This window comes from Solea senegalensis, linkage group LG19 (assembly GCF_019176455.1).
Source record: "Solea senegalensis isolate Sse05_10M linkage group LG19, IFAPA_SoseM_1, whole genome shotgun sequence".
Taxonomy (NCBI): Eukaryota; Metazoa; Chordata; class Actinopteri; order Pleuronectiformes; family Soleidae; genus Solea; species Solea senegalensis.
In genome coordinates, this window is record NC_058038.1 from 9,108,284 (window position 1) to 9,134,486 (window position 26,203).

General features: G+C 41.5%; 2 protein-coding genes across 3 annotated transcripts in view; one reads left to right on the forward strand and one right to left on the reverse strand.

Annotated features, from left to right (window-relative positions):
- gjc1 (gap junction protein gamma 1) overlaps positions 1–26,203 on the reverse strand; it is a 797,916-nt gene that overhangs the window by 273,663 nt on the left and 498,050 nt on the right. The window lies entirely within an intron of this gene.
- The window catches only part of ngfra (nerve growth factor receptor a (TNFR superfamily, member 16)), a 28,521-nt gene continuing 4,407 nt past the window's right edge, over positions 2,090–26,203 (forward strand). The window contains exons 1-5 of the mRNA XM_044050481.1: positions 2,090–2,416; positions 5,105–5,267; positions 14,309–14,671; positions 21,698–21,938; positions 23,273–23,475. Coding sequence (XP_043906416.1) covers positions 2,378–2,416; positions 5,105–5,267; positions 14,309–14,671; positions 21,698–21,938; positions 23,273–23,475 — 1,009 coding nt within the window. The 5' untranslated portion in view covers positions 2,090–2,377. The remainder of the gene's footprint in view (positions 2,417–5,104; positions 5,268–14,308; positions 14,672–21,697; positions 21,939–23,272; positions 23,476–26,203) is intronic.

Consider the following 26,203-nt stretch of genomic DNA (forward strand, 5'->3'; position numbering starts at 1 on the left):
TGAACTCTTTTAGGAATATATATGGTCACATGAAGTCAAATTTTTGAATATGTCAGACTCTTGTTACAACCATGCAAACACAGCCATGCTAAGGGGATCCAAGTATGATTAATTTGAACAATAATTAACAATAGCGTCAATAAGAGTATTGGCTCAGGAGGCTGTTGGTCTTGGCTGCAGATGAGTGCAGTGATTGTCTCCTGCATAGTGACACTCTGTCACGCCTATTTGCAGCACCTGCCACGAAAACAAGGACATAAATGTAAATATTGTTTTGCATTTATGAATGAATTTCACACCAGCGCCCCAGTGTGACCTTCATGTGAAGGATAAAGCAGTAGAAGATGGATGGATTTATGAATGAATTTCAGTCAGAATCAGCAACAACTCTTGCTCGCGACTCCCATTTCTCCTGAATGTCCTCCATTATGATTCAGTATACGACAGCACAGTCCTGCAGTTTCAAATAACTTTTTCCGTTTTCCAATAGTTAAGCCTAAGCCTCAGAGGCAGAAAATACAACTAAAGGCCCTTATTCCCCCTCAAGACAGTAGGTAACAACCATACAAGGTGAAGAAATAGCTGCCACCTGAACCTCATGAATAATCTTCCCTGTTACTTTGTGCAAAGACCTAGACAAAGCCCACATGTGCAACACCAACACAATCCTTAATTAGAGAAAAGTGAGGGCGAAGGGAAACGGCAACCAGAGACTTAAGCATTCTTGTCCAAAAACACATGTTGCCCTGAAAGCAACCATGACCACAAGTCTCAGCCAAAAAACACCCAAGCATCTACATAGAATGACATGAATGAGGACACCATGCAACAGATGCAAACAAATCAAATCTGTCTCTGGCCAAAATGCAGATTGCTCTGGATGTTACCATGACCACAGAGCCACAACACCCCCCCCCCCTATGCACTTACAAACAATTACATGAATCCGGTCACACTATGCAACTATGCAACAGCCACAAACAAATCCAATTTGGACAAAAGAGCCTCCACTTGCAAAGAAACCAGCCGCACAACTCAAGTAAGGGATTTGTGTGTGTGGAGAGGATTGAGCCAGTCATTTACATGTCACTTTGGCAAATTGAGACCTCAAGTGTGTGTGCATGTGTGTGTGTGTTCTCGTATGGGTTTGTGAGGACCGAAATAACATATATATGAGGACATTTTGGGAACATTTTGACATTTTGTCTGGTCCTCACATTCTGTCAATGCTTAAAAGAGGTTTTTGAGTGTTAAGACTTGGGTTAAGAGTAAGGGTTAGGGTTAGGCATTTAGTTGTTATGGTTAAGGTTAGGGATTAGGCAAATTGACCACAGGTGTGAATGTGATAGTGAATGGATGTTTGTCTCTATGTGGCCCTGTGATGGACTGGTGAACTGTCCAGGGTGTACCCCGCCTATCACCCCATGTCAGCTGAAATTGGCACAGCACCCCCTGTGACCCTCATGTGGAGGATAAAGTGGTAGAAGATGGATGCATGGATGGATGGATGAATGGTTAAGGTTAGGATAAGGGGCTAGGGAATTCATTATGTCTATGAGTGTCCTCACCACTAATGCTGCACAGACGTGTGCATGTCTACTTGTATTTGTTACCTCACTAGAACCAAATTTTTGGCATAAAAACTGATCTTTTCATAATTAGTTGTCCTCATAGGGACCAAAACCTGGTCCCAATGAGGCAGAACCTCATTTCTAAGGCACTGGTTTAAGTTTAGGGCAACAATTTGAAATACTGATTAGGTTAAGGTTATGGTTAGGAATGGGCTGGTTAAGGTTAAGGTTAGAGATAACACTTTGGTTAGGATGTCCAAATGAATAAGTCAGTGCAGTGTCCTAAGAAGGATAGCTGCGCAAACCTGTGTGTGTGAGAGAGACAGAGAGACAGACAGGGAGAGAGACGAGGGGTGAGGGTGAGGGTGGGTGGGGGTGGTTGTGGTGTATAGTCTTGCTGCAGGAGTATCAGGGGCAATAAACTGGAGGGAGTGGACGTGCCCCTTCTCCTCCTCTCTCCCTCCTCCGCAGTGCACTTGCAGCTGAGCAGCAATCCGGACAGGACAGTCTCCTCTACATCCTCCTCTCCCCCTGTCTCCTTCTCCTTCTCTGCGGTGCTGCTGCTGCTGCTGCTGCTGCTGCTGCGCTCACTGTCGCCTCTGACTTCAGTGTAGAAGTCCCGGACTTGACGCGTGATGGCGCGGACTCATTGATAAAAATCTGCAGCTGGGATTAAAATGAGCACTCCTGCTGAGCGGCTCTCCTCCTCCTCCTCCTGCTCCCCCTCCTCCCCCTCCCTCTCCTCCATATAGCGCTGCCTTCTCTGCACATGATCTGTTTTATGTGACTCAAGCAGGCGGCGCAGGATGACTACTACCTTATCGCTGGTGACTTTGTGCGCTTTGGTGAGTTCTCTTTACTGTAATCACTGCATTTACTGTGATATTCCTTTAATATGATGTTATTAGGCGAGTTTTTACAGACATGCACACACTTTGTGATATTATCTTTTATATATATAAATATTTTATCCAAGTTTCCATTTCTTAAAGGGATTTGAGTAAAAATGTATATAATCTGATAGAATGAACCTGCAGAGACTTTAGTCGTGATGGAGGATGTGATGCTGTGAAATTGTTGCTTGGTGTTTTTCCCTCTAATGCGCCCTTAATGGACTGTTTTCCCCTGCTAAACACGCAGGTGCTGCGTGTTGATAAACACTAAGTGATTTGTTTATTAGCTTATATTATTTCCTCTCCTGTTCTGCACGTACACATGCCCTCACTCATTCACATCTCCCTCTTTTCTTTTTCTTTTTCTTAATCCAGGGAGGAAAAGTTACACAGTGCAGCTTGGATTACTATAAAACATTTGCTTCACAGTGATATGCATTTAAGAGATATGATATTTTCTACTTTCAGTGTTTTTTTTTTTGTTTTTTTTTTAAATATATTGAAGAAGAGATAACGATGATGCAGGTTAAACTAAGAAAGTATGGTTTTATTTTCCTTTTCTCCAGCTAATAGGCAACTACAAAGTGTTTGGCAGTGTTTGACATAAAACATAAGGCTTGTGCGGTGATTGTGGACAGTTGTGATGATGAATCCTCAGCCTGCGTCCTGCTCTGGTCTCAGCAGCTGGTGCAAATGAGCTGCGCACTTCAGTCACCAAGTGCTTGTGAGGGGACTCTCTCTCTCTCTCTCTGTCTCTCTGTCTGTCTGTCTGTCTGTCTGTCTGTCTGTGTGTGTTATGACAGCTGGTTGAAAGGGTGCACTTTGGCAGAATTCAATTCAGATATTACATTCTCAAATTGACCATGAAATTGGGACGAGTAACAATATCACAGTGCAATTAGGAGTTTGTTTCCTGTTGATGGTGAACACAGAATTAGACATTGATGTGGGAGGTGACACACACACGCACACACACACACACACACACACACACATTTGTAAATTTAGGTTTCATCCAAAACATGCAGGCAAAATTGAGACATAACCATGTAACACAATAGGTTTGTGAGGAAAATGTTGGATGTTGTAACTGTGACAAGGAGGACAAACACACTTCAGGAGAAAAAACTTGGAATGACAGAAAGGACGAAATAGTGAGAGAGGCTGAGCGAGCTCTGGTGTCTGCTCAGTACATCTGGTTTTGAATGAAAGCAGGGAAAACAGAGAGAGAGAGAGCGAGAGAGAGAGAGAGAGAGAATGACAGAGATGTTTGAATTGATGTCTCAGCAAATGTGAATTAAGTGGAAATGAGCATTTGCTCGTTACATAACAAAAGCCACTGGAGATGAAAGAGATTCAGTATAACAATTTTCTTTGTTGGGAAAAACGTCTGGATAGGAATTCCTTTTATTTGGCATTGTTGTGCACACTCCAGTGAGCCTCGGATTCATGGAGCCTCTCAGTTCTCTGGCCAGAAAGCTGAGTGACATTTATATCAGAGTCATACAGTGAAAAAACATGAGAGGAAGGAGAGAGGGAGAGAAGGAGAGAGAGAGAGAGAGAGAGGAGAGAAGATTAGACATATTAGACAGCATAATTGTACATGCAGGAAATTGAAAATTAAATGAGCCAAATAAAACATGTAATTAATTATGTCAGGGACAATGTAATGCTTACTGCATTAGTGTTAGTATAGTTACAGTGCCATAGCTGTCAGGTATTTATAATGACATGAGCATACACACATTTGGACACAGTGCAAACTTAACTTCATCCAGTTGAGAGGGAAGGTTTCTGGCAATCCCTCTCACACAGAGCTCTGCAAACCTCTGAGGTTTGACGTCACCGAAGACACAATATACAGCACAGTAAACAGATTGAATTCAAAATATTTTTACACCATAACCAGTTACTTGTTGCCATAAATAATCATAATCTCAAGATTGAAATTGAGACTGCAGTACCTCCAATGCCCACCAGTGGGCCATGGTACACACACTTTGAGACAAATAACCTCATGATATGTTACATACATTTAGGGAACTCAATCACCCATTTAGCTAAAACATTAACACTGAATAGCTTTAGGGCATTTTCAGAAAGCTGGGAATTTTTGACAGGTGAAGTTGAGTCGTTTTTTCTATTACGATTAAATATCAAAGTCAATCTTTAGGATTTAATCATGTATGTCATGGTTAAGGTTTGGATATACAGTAGGTGCAAGAGAATGCTTTATTTCTACCATTAGTGCTCAGACATTAATTAGGTCAGACATGTGTATAATGTTGTGCACACATGATCTTATGGTTCCTGCCTGGACTGGAGGATGTTGTAAGTTTACTATTAGAGCTGATGTGCCTTAAGGGGAACTATTAGAGCCACTTATTTGACTGCCTTGCTCAAAGTGAGTCTAATAGGCCATAGGTGTAGACATGATTTATGATCGTTGTGCAATACCAGTGACAATAAAGATGCTTTCCTTTCCTTTCCATTTGGATTCAAAGAATAATTTAAACACATGGTAGTAATTTTCATCAAATTGTTTTCTTGTCCTTGTGTGAAGCATTTTGTCAGCTCTGTGTGAGTGTGTGCTGCGTATGTGACTCTCTAATGTAATGTGCTGCTGTCCCCGTGTGCCAGGTGGCGTCGGTGTTGGCGTCTAAGACGGAGCGGGCTGTGCTTCTCCCCTGTGAATCGGGCCAGTACACAAATAATGGAGAGTGCTGCATGGAGTGTCCACCCGGAGAGGGCGTGGTGAGGAAATGTGGAGCGACTCAGACGGTCTGCGCCCAGTGTTTGGACAGTGAGTGGAAATGAGTTTTGCATCTTAGTTATGCATGCTCACTGGACTGTTCAATCTCAAAAGAGTTGATATTAAGACTGTGACGCACTTGTCAGTTCTTGTCAAATCAAAGAAAAACACATGCACCATATGGGGTTAGTTACAAGTTACAACAAAGCGATTTTATGGGGGCTAAATAATGTAGTTGGTCCAAGAGAAATGTTATTCTTGATGTATGATACAATGACATCAGACTTATGATAATTTGATAAATGCTTAATGTATGTAGTTATTTTCCATTAATAGGAACAGATGCTTGGCTTTCCAGGTGAAAAACACACTCTCAAAAAACATAAACCACAGACCCTATAAGTATTGCATAATAGATACATTTATATGCATATGTATATTTCTGGCCACTTCTTTATTGACAGTGACAGAAGAGGAATAGACACAGAGAAAGAGGGCAACATGAATTTAAGGGCCTGCGAAGAAGTGATGAAGAAGTAACTGCAAATCGTTGATGAATGATGAAAATGATGTGGCAATCAAATGCAATCAAAGTGAATTTCATTTCTTGGGGATAAACACCAAATATTTCTGGGGACCAAAATCTTATAGATTGTCCAATCCTAATCAATAGAAAGATTATTAAAACTGTGTATAAATTCAATAATAGCATATGACAAAAATTGATTTTTGACCTCCACGAGGAAGAAAATAATATTGAATAAGCAGCAAGTGTCCTAGTGTCACATAGTCATAGTCGTGTTTGCCTCTGGGTGGTTCCAATTAAATTGGCCCAAGTTCGGTTCAAATATGTTTTGCATTTCAGTTCTTTTGGGTGAAATAATCTGTAATTCATCAGACAAATAACAATATACAAGCTACACAAATAGATGTAGACACATTATATGTTGTGCAGCTGCAACACTTTATGTCCTCACCAGTAGTATTCACTTAGGACTTATATATACTATACATTCAGTCTCTGGGCTCTGCACGACTGTGTACTCCAAACATAATCACCATCACAGCCAAAATAGACTTCCATTGTCCAGTTTGGTCATAAAGTGTATCAAGTGTCTGCTTTTCATTTTATCAAGAGACCCCGAAATCCAAGGCAGAAAACCACATGTTTGATGCTTGTAAGTGGGCAACCAAATGTGTTGGCTTACAGCTCCGTTCAGGCTGTGAACCATTAGCCCTTGCTTCTATGCAGCAGAGCTCGCAGAGATGCCAACGTCAAAACATCATAGTGAAGTATAAGGAGAAAGAAAAGCTGGCACTACAAACAGATGTGTTCTCCCCGATTCAGTCGTTCTGCATCACATCCCTGCAGCAGCCCTCTTTGCCCTTTAAGATGTTGGCCTGTAACTTTGTCAGAGTGCAACGTAAACGTCAAAGTATAGGTCACAGGCGTCACCACATAGCTCAGGGGGAGCTGATGAACTACAGCAAGACAAATTTATCTCACCTGCCTCAGTGGTGCTGCATTTTCTTACCTTTCAAATGCATGTGCTTGCTGTGTCAGCTTGTGGTTTTTCTGACGGAACAGAACTTTGGTTTGAGCCTTTTTCAAGCATGCACTTTAATGGGACACTGATGGTTTGCACACATGTACAGTATACACTGGCACATGGTGGCTGTATTTGAACACTACAACCATCGCTTGTGCAATGCAGAGAACATTAATATCAATTTGACTTTGACATGAGGGACAGTGTCAGATTCTGGATGAACTGACAGGAATGTACTTAAAATATAAAAGAAAATAAGTCTGTAATTATCCTTAAACTTATGAACTTCTTTGCACAACAGATTTGTAACTCTGTGTTATGTTATGTTATGTTGAGACTGTTAAGTCTGGCTTTTGTCATCTTGGCCTGAAGATTTTATTCTTCACCTCAAGAAATTCAAGACCTATTGCAATCGGTAGAGGTGTATGGAGCCAATTTGCTACATATAGAGCGTGAAAATTGGAGCCAGGGAAAAAAAAGGACTGCTCCTTTCACAAGAACTGGCTCAGTCATACCAATCCATAATCAGTGATTGAAAAGGTAGAGCAGAGAAACTGACAATTGACACTGAGAGGAAAAAAAGGAAATAAAGTAGACAGCAGTGTAAAAAAAACAACCAAAAAACAGTCTCACCAGTGAAAAGCAACTGAGTGCAGTAATTAATAGTCATCATCCAACAACGCAAATGATAGACTGGAGCAGGCAATTAGCTGCGTCGGCGCCGAGTGTGTGTAGAGGAACACGGTGTAGCTTCACTAATGTCTGGACTTTGTCTTTGCTTTGACGTCATGAAGAATTTGTCTTGCACGTCATATTCTATTTTCTTTTCCGGCTTTAAATAGTGGCAGGCAATGATGGCAGATGGTAAACTGCTGCCCCATTTTCATATAATGTGGGTTGGCCCTTTAGTAATGTAACTGTGAGGAGTTTTCTTTTTCTTTTGTTCACTCACTCATGTCCCATTCCTCCACACCAGCAAATCCCCCCCAGCCTTTGTCGTGTCTCCTCTTTTTCTCCATCATGTACTTGCAGCAAAACCCCCACCTCTATTGGTATGACTCATCGTCTGTATTAGCGGATAAAATATATTAGAGAACCAAGCACCAAAGGGCATAATCTGCTCATTCATCATGCATACTGTTACATCAAAGCATCTTTGCTCCTCTGATCCAGCTAATTAAAAATATTGAAAAGCTTATTATGTCTCTATTAGTGAACATCCACTGTACGGACGGGTGACAAAAAAGTAAAGATCAACACATAAAGTGTTGGTAAGACAGATTCGATGCACATTGTTATTGATTGTTTTGTCTCTTGAGCTCAACTGGAGGGAGGGAACATAGTTCTGCCAGATGGTTTTCCCTTGTTTTGTGTTTGGAGATGTGATGGTGGTTCAGAGAAAATGTCGAACATTTTTGTCAAAACTGCCTCATAGGTTAAAATGGATATATTAGATACATAGATAATGTGTATCTAGATAATATTGCCTGTCCATTGCAGGACAAACATACAGAGACAAACTACCAGTTACACTTCACATTCACACCTAGAATGTCCAATTAAACTAATTGAATGTGTTTTTGGACTGAGAGAAGAAGCTGGAGCACCCAGAGAGGACCTACACACGGGGAGAATATATAGACTCCACACAGGAAGGCCCTCAGTTCAACTGGGCAACAATGTTAGCCACTAGACTAGACGATAAAGCATGGCACATATGAATGGAAACCAGTTTGACTGACAGCTAATATTGTCCAATAGATGTCTGGTTGCCTGTGAAATTCCGGCTCAAAATGCAAATCTCAAGGCTTCACAACAGAAGACGACATCTTTGCCATACACTCTATGGCTAAGATGTCATGACTTCATAGGCCCCCAAACATCATTTCAAACCATCCAGTGACCCCTTGTGTTCCATAATTGGGTACAGAGGAAGTCACCACTCCCATCAATATAGAAATGAATCATCCTATCATTCAGAAAACTCTGCATCGATTCGCAGTGATTCTTTCCTCCCAATCCATGCAAAATGTCCACAGCACAAGCGAGCCGTCAGATCTGCACACTGCACGGTGTCCAGCAGTGAGGCCTCCACTGTTCTCTACATGTCACACATGCACTCTCTTACTTGTCAACATTAAGTTGATTGATGACTCGTCTGACGACACGATTTTTTTCCCCCCACATCTGTAGACCAGTTTCTGTGGTTTTTCCATTTTTCCAGGCCCTCGCATATGAAATGTGAGGTTTATGGACTGTAACACTGATATAATATCATCCCTTTGTGTAACTGTGGATGGAGCGTTCTTGCAAACACAGTCTGATCGTGTCCTACGCTGACATTCAATCACCTGAGGTACAGTTCTGTTTTTGCTTACATATAACACTATAATGAGCAAGCATCACAGTCATTAAATGTGTGCTGTCGACCAACACATTTACAACTTTATTTACAGACGTCATAGATCTCAATGCAGATGTCGTTTTAGTCAGCTTTCCCACAGAAACACCAGTCAGCTGAGCTGTCTGTGATCGAAGCGCCTGCTTAGATCTCTTCATTTTGTTTTATAGTGATAAAAGAAACCAGAATCAACAGAGCTTGTGCAGTATATTTCTGCATACCACGGAGAATGGCACTTTATTGAGCCATGCAGTGCACATTTTTGGTTTTCCTTTATTTTATCACCTGTTTGTATCAGGCCAGCAAAAACAATATTCACCACTAAACAACTGGGCTCGAATACCCCAGAGGTTTTCAGTGCAGGTGCATTTTCATTGGTTTCAGTATTGTTTTTGTTTCAGCACATAAAATCAACTGTTAATTTACTGGGGCGTACAGGAGCACACACTAAAATAAGGATATATATATATATATATATATATATATATGTGTGGACGTTTCGTGCAGAACCACTGACATTACCTGAAAAAAACCCCAAAGCTATGAATACATTTTCTTAAGTGCAGAAATGAATAATTGAAGAGTAAAATTCAACACGTCCATTTCCTGTTTCATGGTAAATACGGTTGAATCTTTATTTACCACCACCCCCCCGAATTACCTACTTCCTGTCGGTGTAATCCCCCTCCCCCCAACACTGGCTTGGGATGAGTGCCAGAGTCAGCAGTGCTGAAATATTTATTAGTCTCCTCCACTTTTCTCTGCTGTCATGGGAGACAAGAAAACTGGACTGGCCTCAAACCATTCAAAAAGAAAAAAAAAATGGCCCTGCAAAATGTCTGAGGATCTGAGAGAAAAAAGGCAGAACCTCACTAGTCAATGTAGCGTTAAAGATTAGACCTGCTGGCCGACGGGAACAGGGCTCACTGGGGATTTAAAGGAGGAAGTAAAGTAGGAAAGTGGAATCACAGCCTCAGCTGCTGAAGGCTGAAGCAGAGTGTCTAAAATGCTTCCAACTTTGGATGATGAAGGACGAAGAAAGAGGAAATGGAGATTTTTTAAAACCTTCTGGCAGGTACTCGGTCTATGTCGTTGCAGAGGAAGCTCCTTCCCCAAACAACATGTCAGGAGATATAGCTCACGTGTCCTCCCACCAGATATGACAGAGAGGGGGAACATTCTGCAGGAACATAACATTATTATTCCTGCACTTTCAATTTCATTGTTGTTGTTGTTAGATTCCTGAAATAAGGTAAACAACTGTATGATGTCTTAAGATAAATGAGACTGGAGGTTGGACATTATAACCATCATCATCACACTGAACATGAAAGTCTGTAGTTTATATGTGTGCCGCTAAATGCAATTTAAAAACTGAGGTTTGGTGGTGATGGAAGTTTATTTGTACCACAAAATGTGCCTTTTTTCTGGCAATAGTATTAAGTATTTAAAAGCTCATATTTTGCTGGATAAAATGTGTGAGTATCATATGAAAATAATTTAGTGGAGGAAAGCAGGATGATGCTGGTTTACATGTTGTGCTTTGGACACGGTACAGTAAATTGATTGGCTTTGTTTTGGAAATGTTTGTTGGCTCACTGAAAAAAAATCCTACATCCTTAAGGTCAGAGGACCTTTCTTGTCACGGTTACGATAAAAAACATGTGGTCATGTTTGGGGAAAATTAAGCTGACTATAAAATTCATATGGGAAAGGAACAGATTGACCTCTTGCTCTATTTCCTACTTCACCTGACACCCCTCATCATTATTACTACAGCCAGGTCACCTAACAATAAAAGACAACTGTTAGTCAGAATAATCTACCTGCACAGACGACCTGTGAGCGTCTTTGCCACAGAAGCACAGTCTCTGCTCTAAGTTTAGTGGAACAGGGTGCAGCAGTAAATGTTGATGGTTAAATTACAGCCTCCTGTGGCCTACTAATAATATATTTGGTAATATCCTGAAACACCTGTTTCAAATCTGCAGGCAAATTAAGTGGAGCAACGAAGCATGGGTATAATTAAATACAGATCTTTCAAAAAAAAACCGGAAGATATGGTGATCATTTATCCACAGACAGCCAAGAGCCCCGGCCTGAGATGTGGTTTTTGACATGCAGTGGAGTGGCAGAAATGGCGAGCGTCCCTAAAAGCTTACAGCTAAACTGCTGATTGAGAGGTTTATCAGGCAGTTTCATGGCCATCCAGAGCTACATTATTGATGACACTAATGGGCCTGAAACGCATCAGTGTTTGAAAGGAGGGTCTTCATGGGGGTGAAGTGACACATTTTTAAGTGCATCACGAGCGCCGAGACAACCCCCCCACCCCCCCGTGGTGCCACACCCCTCTTTACCAATGACTGTTTCCATTGGCCAGCATGAAAACTCTCCATGCTGAGCTGCACTCATCATAGCTCAACTGGGGGCAATTAGAAATAAGATCATATTTTATTAAAGAAAACACTCCACCTGAGTCTTGATGGCCTTTTACTTTCTCCTTGTGGCCCCCAGATGATACATAAATTAGATACACATGCACAAACCACACACTTTTATACTGTGCCAGCTCAACACTAAGTGCATATGGTCACATTCAGATGTGTTTACACACAAAGACTGCAAATGGGCTCATGCATGCAAGTTAAAATTAGCAAGGAAGCCTGTGTGCTGTAGGATAATTGAAATGAATGAGGAGGAAAGCTTTACTGGTTGAGCCTGAGTGCAAAGAAAACAAAGGCCCCAAGCTGGAAAATTCAAATACCCATTTACCTCAGAGGTCTGCTGTTTGTCTAGGTCTGGGTCATTCAGCCAGTGTCACTCTGCTCTATCAAATCAGCCACCAGACACCTACAGACATTTGTCACTTATAAGAGCAGCAAGTGAAAGAAAGAGAAAATGAAACAAAATCGATCAGCAATGCAAAATAAACATGAATCTGATGGTACGTGCGTGTACCTGAGTAGGAAAGTGACCTCACGTTTGTCCCCTACTGTTGCGTTCCCCCTGACTCTTCCCCTTCCAGTCATACATCAGCACTTCCTTAGCACTTTGATTACAACATCATGTTTTTTTTTTACGCTCCGGTTTTGAGCACCAGACCACCCACAAAGGCTGTTTCTGATTGTGCCGTGTCAAACAGTCTCGATGTTCCATTCGAAACAAAAAATCAAAGCAGCCCCCTCCTGCAGAGCCAGCCTCCTCCCTGTCTCCGTAACATTACCTGAGTCTACTCATCTCGGTTTGTCTGTATAACGTGACAGACTTCATCGTTGGCTTCCTAGCTGTGTCGGTGTTTACAAGGTGTTCAGAGCTTCAGTCGGTGCCCGTGTTTATACCTGCCAGTGCTGCTTACAGTGCAAAAGCAAGTGCTGGGATATTGCCGCAGGGCTTTTCACATTGACAATATGCTGTTGCTCAACAGAATGCCATCTCAGAAGTTGAGAACACACACACACAAACTGAGAGGCTTCTGCTAATCCAGAATTGTGCAGATGTCCCACATATTTACAGTTACACCCAGCTCCAGTGCTTTAGACAATAATACATTTAAGCATTTAACCACACAGCAGATTTTTTAACTAGTGTTAACTTGCTGCATATTAAAAAGAAAGATTGACATAGACTCTGGAGTTAATTAAAACAGTTTACAAAGCTGTTTTAGCATGCATTCTTGCCTCATAATCATATGTTTAGAAACGTTCATGTTGGTTGAACGGATACTACTTCCAGCTGAACCTTCTAATGTTTTCTGGGATTTAAATGATACACATTGTGGAGTGCTCTGGCAGCACTCAGCAGGCTGCACAACCCTCAATTCTTGCTTGGGGTTAGCTGTTTCTGTCCAAACTGCATCTTTTTGCAAGGTGACTCTCCTTATGTTAAGCAGGAAAAATGAAGCTGTCATTTCACCACTAAAACACACATAAAGGACACACCTCTCTCACTGTATGCATAAATCTGCAGGCTTCCAATTATGTCTAAAAATAATTTGATATGAACATGCAATATTAATAGATTACTTTGTGCCTCTAGGTACTCTTAGCATACGACTAAGCTAATTTGAGGTCATCACTCAAACAACATCTTCTCCACAGTCCTCCTAATGCAAATGTTCCTGAAGAGCAAATCTTAAGTGTTTGAAGTAATTGAAAAGCAGCAAGCAATTAGTCAGCATGGCTTTTACTTCATCCCTGTCTTCAGATCACCACAGTGCAGCTGTGGTCGGATTTTTTATTGATTTTCAAAAAAGGGATTTTTGGCAGGACTTCAAAATCTTCTGCTTCAAAGCCTGTGAAGCGTAAGCAAAAATGTCATACACACAAAGGATATATACTTGTTAGCCTCATTAGAACTGTGGTATTATGACAAAGTCAGTGGGTCCATCTGTTACACACTGAAATTGAGTGATCAGAAAGATTGCTATCTGAGAACAAAAAGCTACATATATATATACAAATATAACCTATAGTTAATGCTCTCTTTGTTTATGTCCAAATATCAGTGGCTTAGCAAAGGTAACTTGTTCCAAACATTGTTCGTAGAATTCTACAGTGCTTATTTGTCTGTTATATGAATGGTTTGAGCTTTGATGACAGTAAATCTGAGGACAAAATACAATATATTAGTTTCATTTCAATAGTAGTTGCGCATTAATCATAATTAATGGTTAAAAGACAGCTTTACTTGCTGTATTGGGTTGAGATACGTTTGATTAAACAATGTGAATTAAGTTTCGGTAAACATTTCTTCAAATAGCCAAAGTAATTACTTGATAACTTCACTTCACTGTAAGCATGTGGATGTATTTGCACTCCACTCCGTGCATGATTGAAATCAAAGCAGTTTACTCAGCAGAGCACAAACACATTGAGATCAATATCATAATGAGCACAGTAGGCTTTTGACTCAGTCCTCAACAAGAGCACCTTTCTTGTCCTCAAGCACAAATCACTAAGAGCCCAGTGGATCAATGTGTCCCCCTTTCCAACGGATGTGCAGTTAACATGATTAATGTCATTGGACTAACTGTTTTCCCCATTTTTCTCCTCAATTCCATGCTCCATCTCCCCTCCTCCTCCACTCTTTTCCTCCCCCGTCCCTTTCCTGTCTCTTTTGTCCTGTCTTGTCATCTGCAGGTGAGACTTTTTCAGAGAACTACAGTCACAAGGAGAAGTGCAAGCCATGCACAGAGTGTACCGGCCTGATGCGGCTGGAGACGCCCTGCACAGACTCTAACGATGCCGTGTGCGTCTGCAACTACAACTTCTTCTTCAATTCCATGTTTGGCCGCTGCGAGCCCTGTACATTGTGTCCAGTGGGAGAGGGCGTGTACAGTCACTGTGACCATGATCATGACACGATATGCGAGGAGTGTATCGACAACACCTTCTCTGACCGGGAAAGCTCCCTCGAACCCTGCCTGCCTTGTGCCATCTGTGAGGAGGAAATCGAGATAGAGCTGGCGAAGTGCACACCGATCAGTGACTCTGTCTGTCACAGTAAGTCTTCTTTAAGTTTTGGTACGTCTTACAAATGTAGGAGACATGGATGAACTGTATGTGCAGTATGATAGTTTTACTCCGAGCCCCCCTGATGGTGCCCCTGCGCCTACTAATGGTAAAAACAGTAAACACTAAACACATGTAAACAAGAGGATAGACAACCACCATTCTTAGGGTGACCCTTGTGTGTGTGTGCGTGTGTGTGTGTGTGCATGTGGGAACAGCAAGGTCAGAGGTTAGCCCTGGTGAGATTTTCAAATAACAGCAAGTTGAAAGCTTTAGCATTAAAAGGTCAAAGACTACTGCAGTGTCAACACAAAGACATTGAATAATCAGCTCTCCCACAAGGCAGAGGGCAACAGTGGCAAAGTCAAGCTATTTTCCCATCCAAGGAAGTTGTAAACTGTCTGTTGAATGAGGCATGAAATCAACCACATGAGGGGGTTATGCAGCGTGAATCCGGTAGGTATGATGTTTTAGATGTGTTTGCTTTCATTATTCTTCTGCTAAAAAAATCTATCCCTAAAGCAATATCAGATAAGTGAGGAAGGCAAAGTAAAGCCGGACAACTTCTATACTCCCAAAACACCCCATGATGAACTCTGATTTTAGGAGAGATTTGTGGTTCTAGTGTTTGGTTGCTGCTCTTCTATATCTGGATTTTTTATGCAGATGTTGACCAAAGAGGCACTTTAGCTGTGGTTTGATTAAATGCTTAAAAGAAAGCTCTTAATAGCTGGAGCATTTGCTAATGCAGGGCCTTGTATTGATCTCTTGTGTGCATTAACATTTTCATATGAATGATTCAATGATGGCTTTTAATACAAACACTGGGATTACAGCTGTAATATTTGTATTTTGGGTCGATATTTCAGGAATTTCATGGCTTCAGACTCTGGGCTATTTGGAATTGAGTTAATGAACCGTAGAAAAACTCCATCAGTGTCGTACAGTGGAAGTGCTAGCACCACATGGTGGTTGTAAATTCCTCTTTTAATAAACTACATTTAGTTTGACAGGGAGCAGAGAAAATGGACCAAGCAAAGATAAGAGCAGAAGAGGCAGAGCGTATAACCTAGACAATGACTTACTACCTGTCCTTTCCCAAGCACCAAACACCATTAAAGGTGTTAAATTTAGTTTTTTATGATGAATAAATCATGACCACATTAAATGCGTGCACAAAAAGACCATTAAAATGTGGCCTCCTCTTAGATCTGCACTGCATTTATGTTGTGAGTCATCAGGTCAAATTTAGCAAGAAATCTGCCAGATTGATGTACAACAGGGAAAGTTTCTAGTCTGTGTGGTGGTGGTGGTGGTGGATCCACCATTTTAGGTCTACACTAAGAGACAATTTGACTAATCCTTTTAACTGGTACAAACATTCATGGTCCTCAGAGGACGACTCTCCCAAACAGGGACTTTTCTTGCCGTGGTTTGACACTTGCATTTTGGAATAAAGTGAATTCCCATTAAATCTGGTGCAGATTTTCAACCATTACTACTACATATTTTTGTTAATTTGTGCAATTCTTAAGCCTGAACTAATGATCCAACAATATGAATCAGCCTTTTGTCTTAGTGTTCTAACTTGGTAATCCATGGTTTCCTCATTCTGATCCTCATGGACCCCTGTCCTTCACGTTTTAGATGTTCCTCATGAGTCCACGAAGACCAGGACTGGGAACACTGTAGTAATCTAAGAAGGGGACTATGGTTAAAAGTACAGTATGTCTATCATCTGCAAGTACGGCTTCAAAGTCATTCAAATGATAACAACATCAGAAAGATTATTCAAATTAAAACCACAATCTGCATGTTCTCTCCAACATGAAGACATGTTTACTTCGCAATGTCCACGTCTCTGCTTTAATAATAAAAAAGAAAAGAAAAAATAATCCATTCAATACTCAGGGAGTAAAGGACTACTAATTTAAAGTTGTATGTGAGCTTAGTAGAACATTCAGAGCGCATACCAAATTTTGCATGGTGGGAGGACAGGAATTATTTTTTTTCCTCGCTTCTGGCCAACTCCGCCTTTTACTTTTTCATCAGGCCACAGATTGAAGGCATATCTACACATGAATTACACTGTACAGTAATGCAATCCAGTCAAGACTTCTGCTGTTTCTCAACAAGCGTGGAGGAAGGTGCTTAAGGCTAAAGTGATTTGACTGACAGCTATAAAAGATTTCCCAGTATATCGGCTTAACTGTGCACAGTATGATTTCTAAATATCTGATGCACAGTGGGGACACAATACAACCTTTTGCTGCCCATGTAGCGCCCACCCATGCTGCTGCTCTCAACTTTGACCTGCCTCATCCTGAGCAATGGCACACTTAGCAGCAGCAACGGTGGAGAGCGGAGATGGCATGATAAGTGACCTTGGGGCGACATCTATTTGAAAGAGGAACCATTTCATACCGCACCAGTGGTTCCGTGGGTAATTTCACATGTGGTGGTGATGATGTTTCCATTTTTTTTTTCCATGCACAGATATGTTTTCTACAGCAAACAGGAAGCTATCCCACTGACGTTCTCATCCTGTTTTAAGTATTTATTCATGTGAGGAAAAAACATTATTTTTAACGTGTATATATCTCCTGCTGTCGTTTTCTCTTTCCTACATGTGGAAAAGAGATAAGATTGTGGCATTTTCAAATCCCCAAATCCCAAGTTCATATCGAACTGTCACCAAGTGTCAATTACACAATACAGTGACAGAGAGATGAGAACAGACAGAGAGCGCTGCAGCTGTGCTGGTATTCTATGGAGAAAGGTCGATATGAGTGCTGGGATTTCTTCAGCTCATGCTCAGGTTTCGCTGAGTGACCTCTATGTGCATCACACACACACACACACACACACACACACACACACACACACACACACACACACACACACACACACACACACACACACACACACACACACACACACACACAGGTTTGCACAGCTATCCTTTTAAGGACTCCATTCACTTGGATGCATTCACTTGGATGCAACCTTACCAAAGCATCATCCCTAACTTAAACCATAACCGGCTTATGCTTAACCCTAACCTTAACCTGACCACAATTCAAATCTTAGCCCGAAACGTAAAAATTAGATTTTGCCTCATTAGGACCAGGTTTTAATGCCCATGAGGACGACTGGTTCTGATAAAGTCAGTGTTTATGCCAGAAAATGTCCTAAACAGAGAGCTAATACAAGGACATGCAGATACACACACACTAACATGGCCATACACACTCTTCCCTCCCAAGTGCATTTTAACTTTTTCATTAAACTATGGACACTGCACATGTGTGAGCCTCTTTGATCTGAAATTGAAAACACCTCTTGCGTATTTCATTGAGGGCTCTGTCCATGTTGATTCTGTTCAGTCCTCTGCTCTGCCTCGATCGAGCGCCTGTTCAAGTGTTTCTCCTCGAGCATAAGAGAGGGAAAGATTAAAGAAACAGATAAAGGAAGACTTCTTTTCTCTTTATTACTTTGTTCATCAGTCCCCCACACACTCTGTATCTCTTCCCACGGTGGCCCCTGAGTGGCTGGGCTACCAAAGTGGTGGAAGGTGGCCAGTATGCATTCAGTGCCTTCACCACTGCAGTATAACTACTCCTTCTAATCAGCGTACTTTACAGCAGCTCTTCTGTTCGTCTGCACCCCCCTCTGAATCTCCCCTAACACTCTGGCTCTCTGTCTGCCCCGGCACTCTCCCTATTAACCCTCTCTAGTAGAAGACAGAGTGCTCATATCATTTGTGGTGTGTGTGGTGTGAATGCATGTGATGGATGTGTGCGCGTCAGGCGACAACACTAAGGAAGATTGAGATAGAGGCTGAGCAGAGACAGAGGGGAGAGTGTTTGGCAGCTGATAAAGAGGTCATTGTGCATGTGCTGAGCCTGATAGTTGCTCATCTCCACCCTGAACTGGCAGCAGCAAGACATCAACCTCCTCACAGGACCCCTGGGTTAACTTCACCATAAAGACCTCAATGGCTCGTAAAAATTGAATTTTTTCCTCTGACCCACTCGTCTACACCCCGCTAATAAACACATCTCCCTGCCCACACAGCCACACAGCCCCATGCTCATAAAAGCCTGGGCTAGTTTTATTTTGTTTCATGAGTGTTTTAAACCCACCGAAGCCAAAATGAAATTGTTAAAGCTCCACCGCTGCCTTGAAGCTCCCACTCTGCTCCAGCTGAGGTATGCGGCCTTTTGTCTAAAGTCAGCTGTGGTTTCAACATCAGCCCAGAGAAGCGGAGAAAAAAGAGGGGGAGTTTCAATAAAGTTGCAGAACACTGTGCTTCAGCTTTAGCTGCTCGGTGTTGAGTGACAGACACTATTTTCACCAAGTTCAGTGGTGTGATTGATATCTGCATGGAGGAAAGGCACTCACAGCAGTGATAACCAAGTCTGATCGGGCTCTAAGATTTAAGATACAGACCAGTCCAAGTGCACACCTTACCTCGCGTTCCATTCACTATTTATTCCATTTGCAAGCTCATGTTGCATAGCTAATACTGTTAGCCAGCTGTGCATTAGCTGGGTGATGTATGGTGGAGCTGAGGAAACCTGACTACGTCCCAGGAAAGGTCAAGAAATGCATGTAATACATACACCCATGTTCCAGCCTTTTAAATTCTACCTCCTTTTAGACAGCTCCAAATCAATAGTGCTGCTTTAAATAGGCCTCTGTATCATTTCTGTGTTTCTAAATATGGTACACACATGTGCTGTGTTTTTCTGTCTGTGAAAGATATTTTCTTTCATTTCAGTAAACCAATCTTTCCCCATGGGGGGCAGGAATGCCCCGTCATCGCTCTGCAGACAGACAGGCCTACGCAGGCTCTTAATGACCAGCAGAAGTTTTTTTAAATACGTCCACATAAGTTGCCCGTCAAGGTCCCGTCGGACTGTTAAAGGGAGTAAATGTGTGTGAATTATGCAACAAATCAATGCGGAGAAACCCGACTATCTGCCATGTCAGTGAAAAGAGAATATCTGAGTAGACAGACTTTCGCTGTGATGGTTCAGTGAATGCCCCCTTTTTTCTGCTAGATTCTCATCTGACCACATCAGTGGTCACGCCAATTACTAAATCAAATGTTCTTCCCCAGAAAAAATGCAGAGAATTTCGGGACAATGCTGGTTCTGGTCATCAATGCAGCGTTTGTAGCATGGGGAGTGGTTTTTGAGTTGACTAAAGCGGTTTAACTGTCTGTGAAATTTACACCAGTGTAGAGGTGAGTGGATTTCATGATGCTAAAAGCAATGAAAATTACTCATAACTCAGCCGACACATCTTCCTCCTAACAATGTCCTCATCACTCTTATAATCCCCAGAACACTGTGCCAACAGTTTTTATAGGGACTTTTTCTTTGGCCTGAAGTGGGTCCAGTGGAAACTGTTGACATTGTGATGTGTGGACTATTCACAGTAACTAGGACATTGCTTTTGTAAATGCTATTGAATTATTAATATGTGCTTTTTCACTGCTGTGAGCACCACAAATTAAAATACATTTATCACAGATGAACTATGGTAGATACAGAAATACATTACACCTCAGACAAACAAGAGGGGCAATATCTAGATACAAGTAAGATAATATGAATAAAATTATTTTTATATTATTTGGCTGACACTATCTTTGGCCATTCCATAATTTGTTAAATGTGTTTACAGTTTGTTTCCCCACCGAATATACTATGAATTATCATGCGTATTTTAAATATCTACCTACTAGTCACTGCAGACATTACCTGAATTAGCTTTAAATATGTAACCAGACATTTGACACCATCACTCTACAGGGTTTATCCATGATACCTTTTTACACAACTAAAACAGAAGAGTTGTCAAGAAGGGTAGCAGTGAAACTACTCGGGATTGAAAGTCCCAGTCTTTGGCCTTGAGAGAAGCCTCTGGGGTCTCCACGGGGTTAATCCTGTGAGCACCAGTATGGAGCTAATGAGGAGCAGCCTAAGGTTCTACTGGGAATTTCAGGCTCAGATCTAAAACAGGCTGCACATTCTCCATTCCCACCAGGCTGCTGGGCTCAGAGAAGTTTTGGTTTTGGCCGGACAGGCCCCTCTCCTCTGCTCACTGTTCCAAACCTCCCCGAGGGAGGGACTATTACAAAGAATTACCACACTGCACATTTCAAAACAGAGGCATATACATTTGATGGGTAAAGTCATGCCCATGAAAGTGAGCATGTTTCTGCTCCAACATGGTGAACTACACTGACTCCTTAATGGAGCTCACACAGAAAGAGGAAACAGGACAATTTATGAAAATGACTTGTCTTTCCGTGTTTAGCTGTGATAGAAACCAGACCCACCCAGTAGTACAGACCTTCCCTGCTTCTCTGGCCTCAGCAAAGGCTACAATCAAAAATGATGACCTCTTTATGGCCCCGCACTTTGTTCTACATGATCCCGCATGACCTTAATGTCATGCAACGTGCAGAAATCAACTAGATTAGATTTGGTGTGAGGAGATCAGGCACGCAGGACTCCAGCGTGGTGTGGGGTGCGTTGGTGGTTGACAGATATTCCGCCCCCCCCCCCTCCATAGAGGAACATTCTGTTTCTTTTTGTATGGAGCAACACAGCCCAGAACCCATCTGTCTATCAGAAACAGCTGCTGCATGTGAGCAGTATTAGACATCTGGTTGAGGATCTGGGCGCTACACCCCTTTAAACGAGCTCTGAGAGGAGAAACAGTATGGAAGTGTCTTGTCATGACAGGGTTTCTTTTTAGCCATGCAGGCTAGTGGTGTGACTCTGTCAGTATTAATCTTACTGGAAGGATTGACATGTGGTATAAATACAAAAAGTGGTCAGAATATGAAGCCTAATGACTACATTTTCACTTCATTATGACTGTGAGGTTGGCAAATTAAACAGGTTAATATGTGAAACAATGTGGATGTATACATTTATGTTTTTTGTTAAATTATGTTTAATTCCTTTTTCTTAAATACTCTTATCTTCTTCCTTACAGATCCCAACCTCCCCACAGATGTGATCCCCACGTCTGATATGGGCCCCTTTGCACCATCGTTTGCTTATTACTTCCCGCCAGATGGCTCTGACAGCCCATTGCCAGGTGGAGAGACAACCACATCAAGTGCTGGCTCTCCCCGCTTCCTCGGCCCTGGCTTCAACGTAAACCTCATCCCGATCTACTCCTCCATTCTGGCTGCCGTGGTGGTGGGCCTGGTGGCTTATATCGTTTTTAAGAGGTCAGTTGAGGGGAAAGACTGGGATGAAAAGCTATTCTGTGGCTCAAGACATTATTATAATTGGGTTTCACTCCTCGCTCACAATTTGATCTAGGACACAGTGGTGGTCTGGTGGATGAGTGACAGATATAGCCTCAGGCTAAAAAATGGCAGGTAAGGTGGCTGGGGAAATATTCAAGGCTGCCACAGTTAACGTTGAGGAGGTCTTGACCCATTTTTGGACAGTGTCTCGTACAATACAATGATTGTTTTTGTAAAAAAAAAGAGAAACAACAGAAAAATGGGTCACACAACATCAAGCGTCACAGACGTGACACACAAACACATTAATGAGGACACGCTACGACACATGCGAGCACTCAGACAGAAGGTTACAAGTATGAGCTAAAACACATTTGAAAGCACGTAAACAAGCTCATTAAAGGCATTGATTGTTTGAAAAGTGCCGGCCAGGGGGAATGTGAGTGCCAGATTTATCAGCCACCACACACACACACACACACATCTGGCTGATACTCCTCATGCACTTACTGTATGTCATGTATAAACAGACTGCAAATTGTGTTAACTTCTTCTACAGCCAATATTTTACAAGCCGACATTCAGAGGTGTTGACTGTCTCACTCAATACTTTATGGATATTTTAATCATTGATTCATGAGTCATTCATCTCTGGGAGAAAAGCAACAGAGAATAGTTGGACCATTCTGTACCTTTCTCGGCACATCTTTATGGTGTTCTATTCTAGGATATAATAATGGATTAATCTCAAGTGCATTTGGAAATATTATAGTGGCAGATTTCCCACTGAAATTTGTAGTAATTACCAAAAACAACGAGGAGTTTATAATGTCCCCAGTTCAACATCTGTCGAGGATGCAGACTTTGCTTTGGCTTTTAGGATTTGAACTAATGTGTTTGGCAAACAATTGTAAACTCTCCAGATCAATAAAAAGCAGGATAAGACTAGAACAAAACTAAATTAGTGAGTGCTGGTGGCTGATAATAACGTTTTAGAAGTTCAGCTATTATAGGCAGGACATGCCTTGATTTTCTTGAGCAGACTAACACAGATGGATCCATCCCTTACACTTTTGCTGGATTAGGATTACATGAGAGATGAAAAACCAAATTAAATCCTAGCTTCCTGAAAGCATTGTTTGTCTAGCGATAATTATTTTATGTTATACCACATGCCTGCTACATTTAAATATTCATATAAATATATGAATTGTTATTGGTCGAAACTACTGTGAAGTCAAATATAAGTAAAAATCAGGTGGGATCCTGAACTGTAACTGTATCATATCCGCTGACACGCCATTTCTCCACAGGTGGAATAACTGCAAGCAGAACAAGCAGGCAGCTAACAACCGTGCGGCTACAAATAACCAGATGGTGACGCCGGAAGGAGAGAAGCTGCACAGCGACAGCGGTATCTCGGTGGACAGTCAGAGTCTGCAGGAGCAGCAGCAGCAGCAGGCCCAGGCTGAAGTCCAGTCTCAGCCCTCTCGCTCACACACGCAGGAACAGATCGGTGAGCCTCAAAGTCACTTTGTTATTATTACTGAATTATAAGATCAGGGGGTAAAAATGACCCACGTTTAAATCTGCAACACGCAAACATGAGGTTTTCTGGCTTTTGAGTACATTCCTCCCTTACGTCGTCATATTCTTCGTATCATAAATCAAGGTACTGTGGACGGTTTTGTGGACACGTGTTGTAGTTTATCACTGGTGCACAAGCATTTCCCTCAGAGCAAAGACAAAGTTCTGAGCTTGAGAAAAACATCAAAAACAATAAATCACAGCAGAAACACCTGCTGCCAAGAGCAGATAGGGGAAGCCAAAGCTGACATCAATGCATTATGGAGAGACGATGATCGTGAAGCACTACATTAACATGAATATGAAGGAGTAAAACACAAGCACACAGTATCAGTATGAGTCAAAAGGGATTCATTATTGACAGATGCATGACAAAGTTTTCTACCTTAGTATGGTACATATCGTATGACGTATAAAATATAAGGAGGACATGTCACTGCATCTGTTTGATCTATATTTGCTTTTACTACTCTTACCATTCCTCCTTATCTATATTTGACTCTGGGAACCCATTAAGTATTTCAGGAGGGGAGAGGTTTCTTGGACAGATATTGCCAAGTCGTCTTGCAAGCCAGATAAAATCTAAAAGGTTTGTAAAATTAACTCAGTAGATCATACCTGACACTTTATTCACTGACACTTCATCGATCCATTATGAAGCAATTTGCTATATTTAGTTCTCGCAGCACCGTGCATTCAGAGAGACAAAAGGAAGTACGTTTTTTTGGATGCATTTTATACCGTATCATCTTATGAAATGAGTCTACTCTGTATCAAGCAAAAGGGATAACTTGTGATGCACACCAGCAAGCTTTTGCTAGGTGTTATGTCAGCGTAGTGTTGACTTTGGTCTGTATGAGGGATTATTTAAAATAAGACTACCACCAGCATTATCCAGTTTAAACTGTAGTAATGTAAACAATTTACATTTGATACACAGCCCTATTAACACACAGCACATAACTCTATATGTTTATCTCCCTGTAACCCAGTTTTACTCAGCCATAGTACGGTGCACTGGTGTGTGGAAGCTGCACTGAGCGACTGCAAGAAGAGAATAAACTTTAAACAGCCAACGCTGCTGCAGTGAGATGTGACCTCTGTACAACAAAGAGTGGTCTACTTTCCTTTAGTGCTCAAAATACATTTACAGTAAATGAAAGAGATGAAAACTGTATTCTCACTTGATCTGTACACACATAAACCTGAGAGGCTTTTTAGTCTCTGGTTCAGTCATGATCTTGTTATTCATTCATGATTCTCTCCCCGACTCTTTCCTATTCAGGATTTCACTTTTTGTTTTTCTTTGTTGGCCGTTTTCTGTGTGTATGGGGATAATAATGTGCTAACAAGCCAAACCACCGACAAATCCTCCCTCAAACGATCCATGGCACTGTGTCTTGTCTAGGATAGCCATTGCATTCTAATGAGGCTTTGGAAAAGCCTATTTTGCTTTTTTTGTGTTTTTTCCCAGTTCCTCTTTCCATTCTTCCACCCAACAAAAAGCTACACACACTACATCCTGAGGAAAAAAAGGGGATTGCTTTTGGAGAAACAGCTCAGGATACGTTTGTTAAGCGGATGACTGTTGCCTTTTCTAACTGATTGGCTTATTAGTAGGTGTTATGAGACGGGATCCAGGCCTAGTCTCCTTGTCTTTTTGATCCAGCATCAGTGTTTAGCACGTGCTAATTGGCATTAGCACTGTCTGTGGGTGCGGAAGCCAGTACAAATAGTCTCATGCAGGGGGTTGCTGGTTTTCCCACATCAGATTGGCATCCCTTAAAGACAGAGATAATGATAATTGCAGGGGGTTTCCTGTTTCCAACAAACCATATTTTATTGGTGGCTAAAATAATGGAAAAATCTTTAAATAAGAAGCAAATCTTTAAAAAGAGAAGCAGAGCAAAAAACAACCAGCACCCATGAAACCCCTTTTAAGTAGTTTTTTTGGTTTTGTCTCTGAACTGTGCCTATTGAACGAGTTAAACATTTTAACATAACTGTAACCCCTCACTCATTGTATAAATTTACATTTATTTCCTGTATTTATCAAGTTCAACTGTGACACTGTTGACAAATGTAGATGTTCACAATGATGGGGTAAACTTGGATGTTGGAACTTCAAAACTGACAGAAGACATGTAACCCAACAAAAAGCAAAATCAATATATTGTCTTAATTCCCACAACACAACAATGAAAAGTCTCACTTAAGAGCCGGTAGGAGCCAGGTTTTTTTATTGCATCGCTACAATTAAGCATCGACAAGGGGTTTCAGTGTAGTTTTACTAAATGTTTGTGATTCTGAATGAAAGCCTGCGGGACCTGTAAGTTCAACAGTACATTCCCCAGTGTGTAACATTATACAGCTGTGAGTTACAGTAATAATGAACTGAGTAATGAAACAAATTACAAATGCAGTTTCAGTAATAGAGGAGGGATGTCTCATAGCTGTAGCTGCCATCCTCTCTGTAAGTTTTAATATACTTCTCAGAGTAGAAGTGTTTCCAACTCTGTTTCGGGAATACACTGATTACACTGAGGAAGGGTAACAACAACAGCAACATCATATAAACATGAGCAGGTCTGGCGTTTTGCAGGCTCTGGGGCCCCTAAGGCTATAAAAACCAGAGTCCCTGTTTAAAGAGATATTCT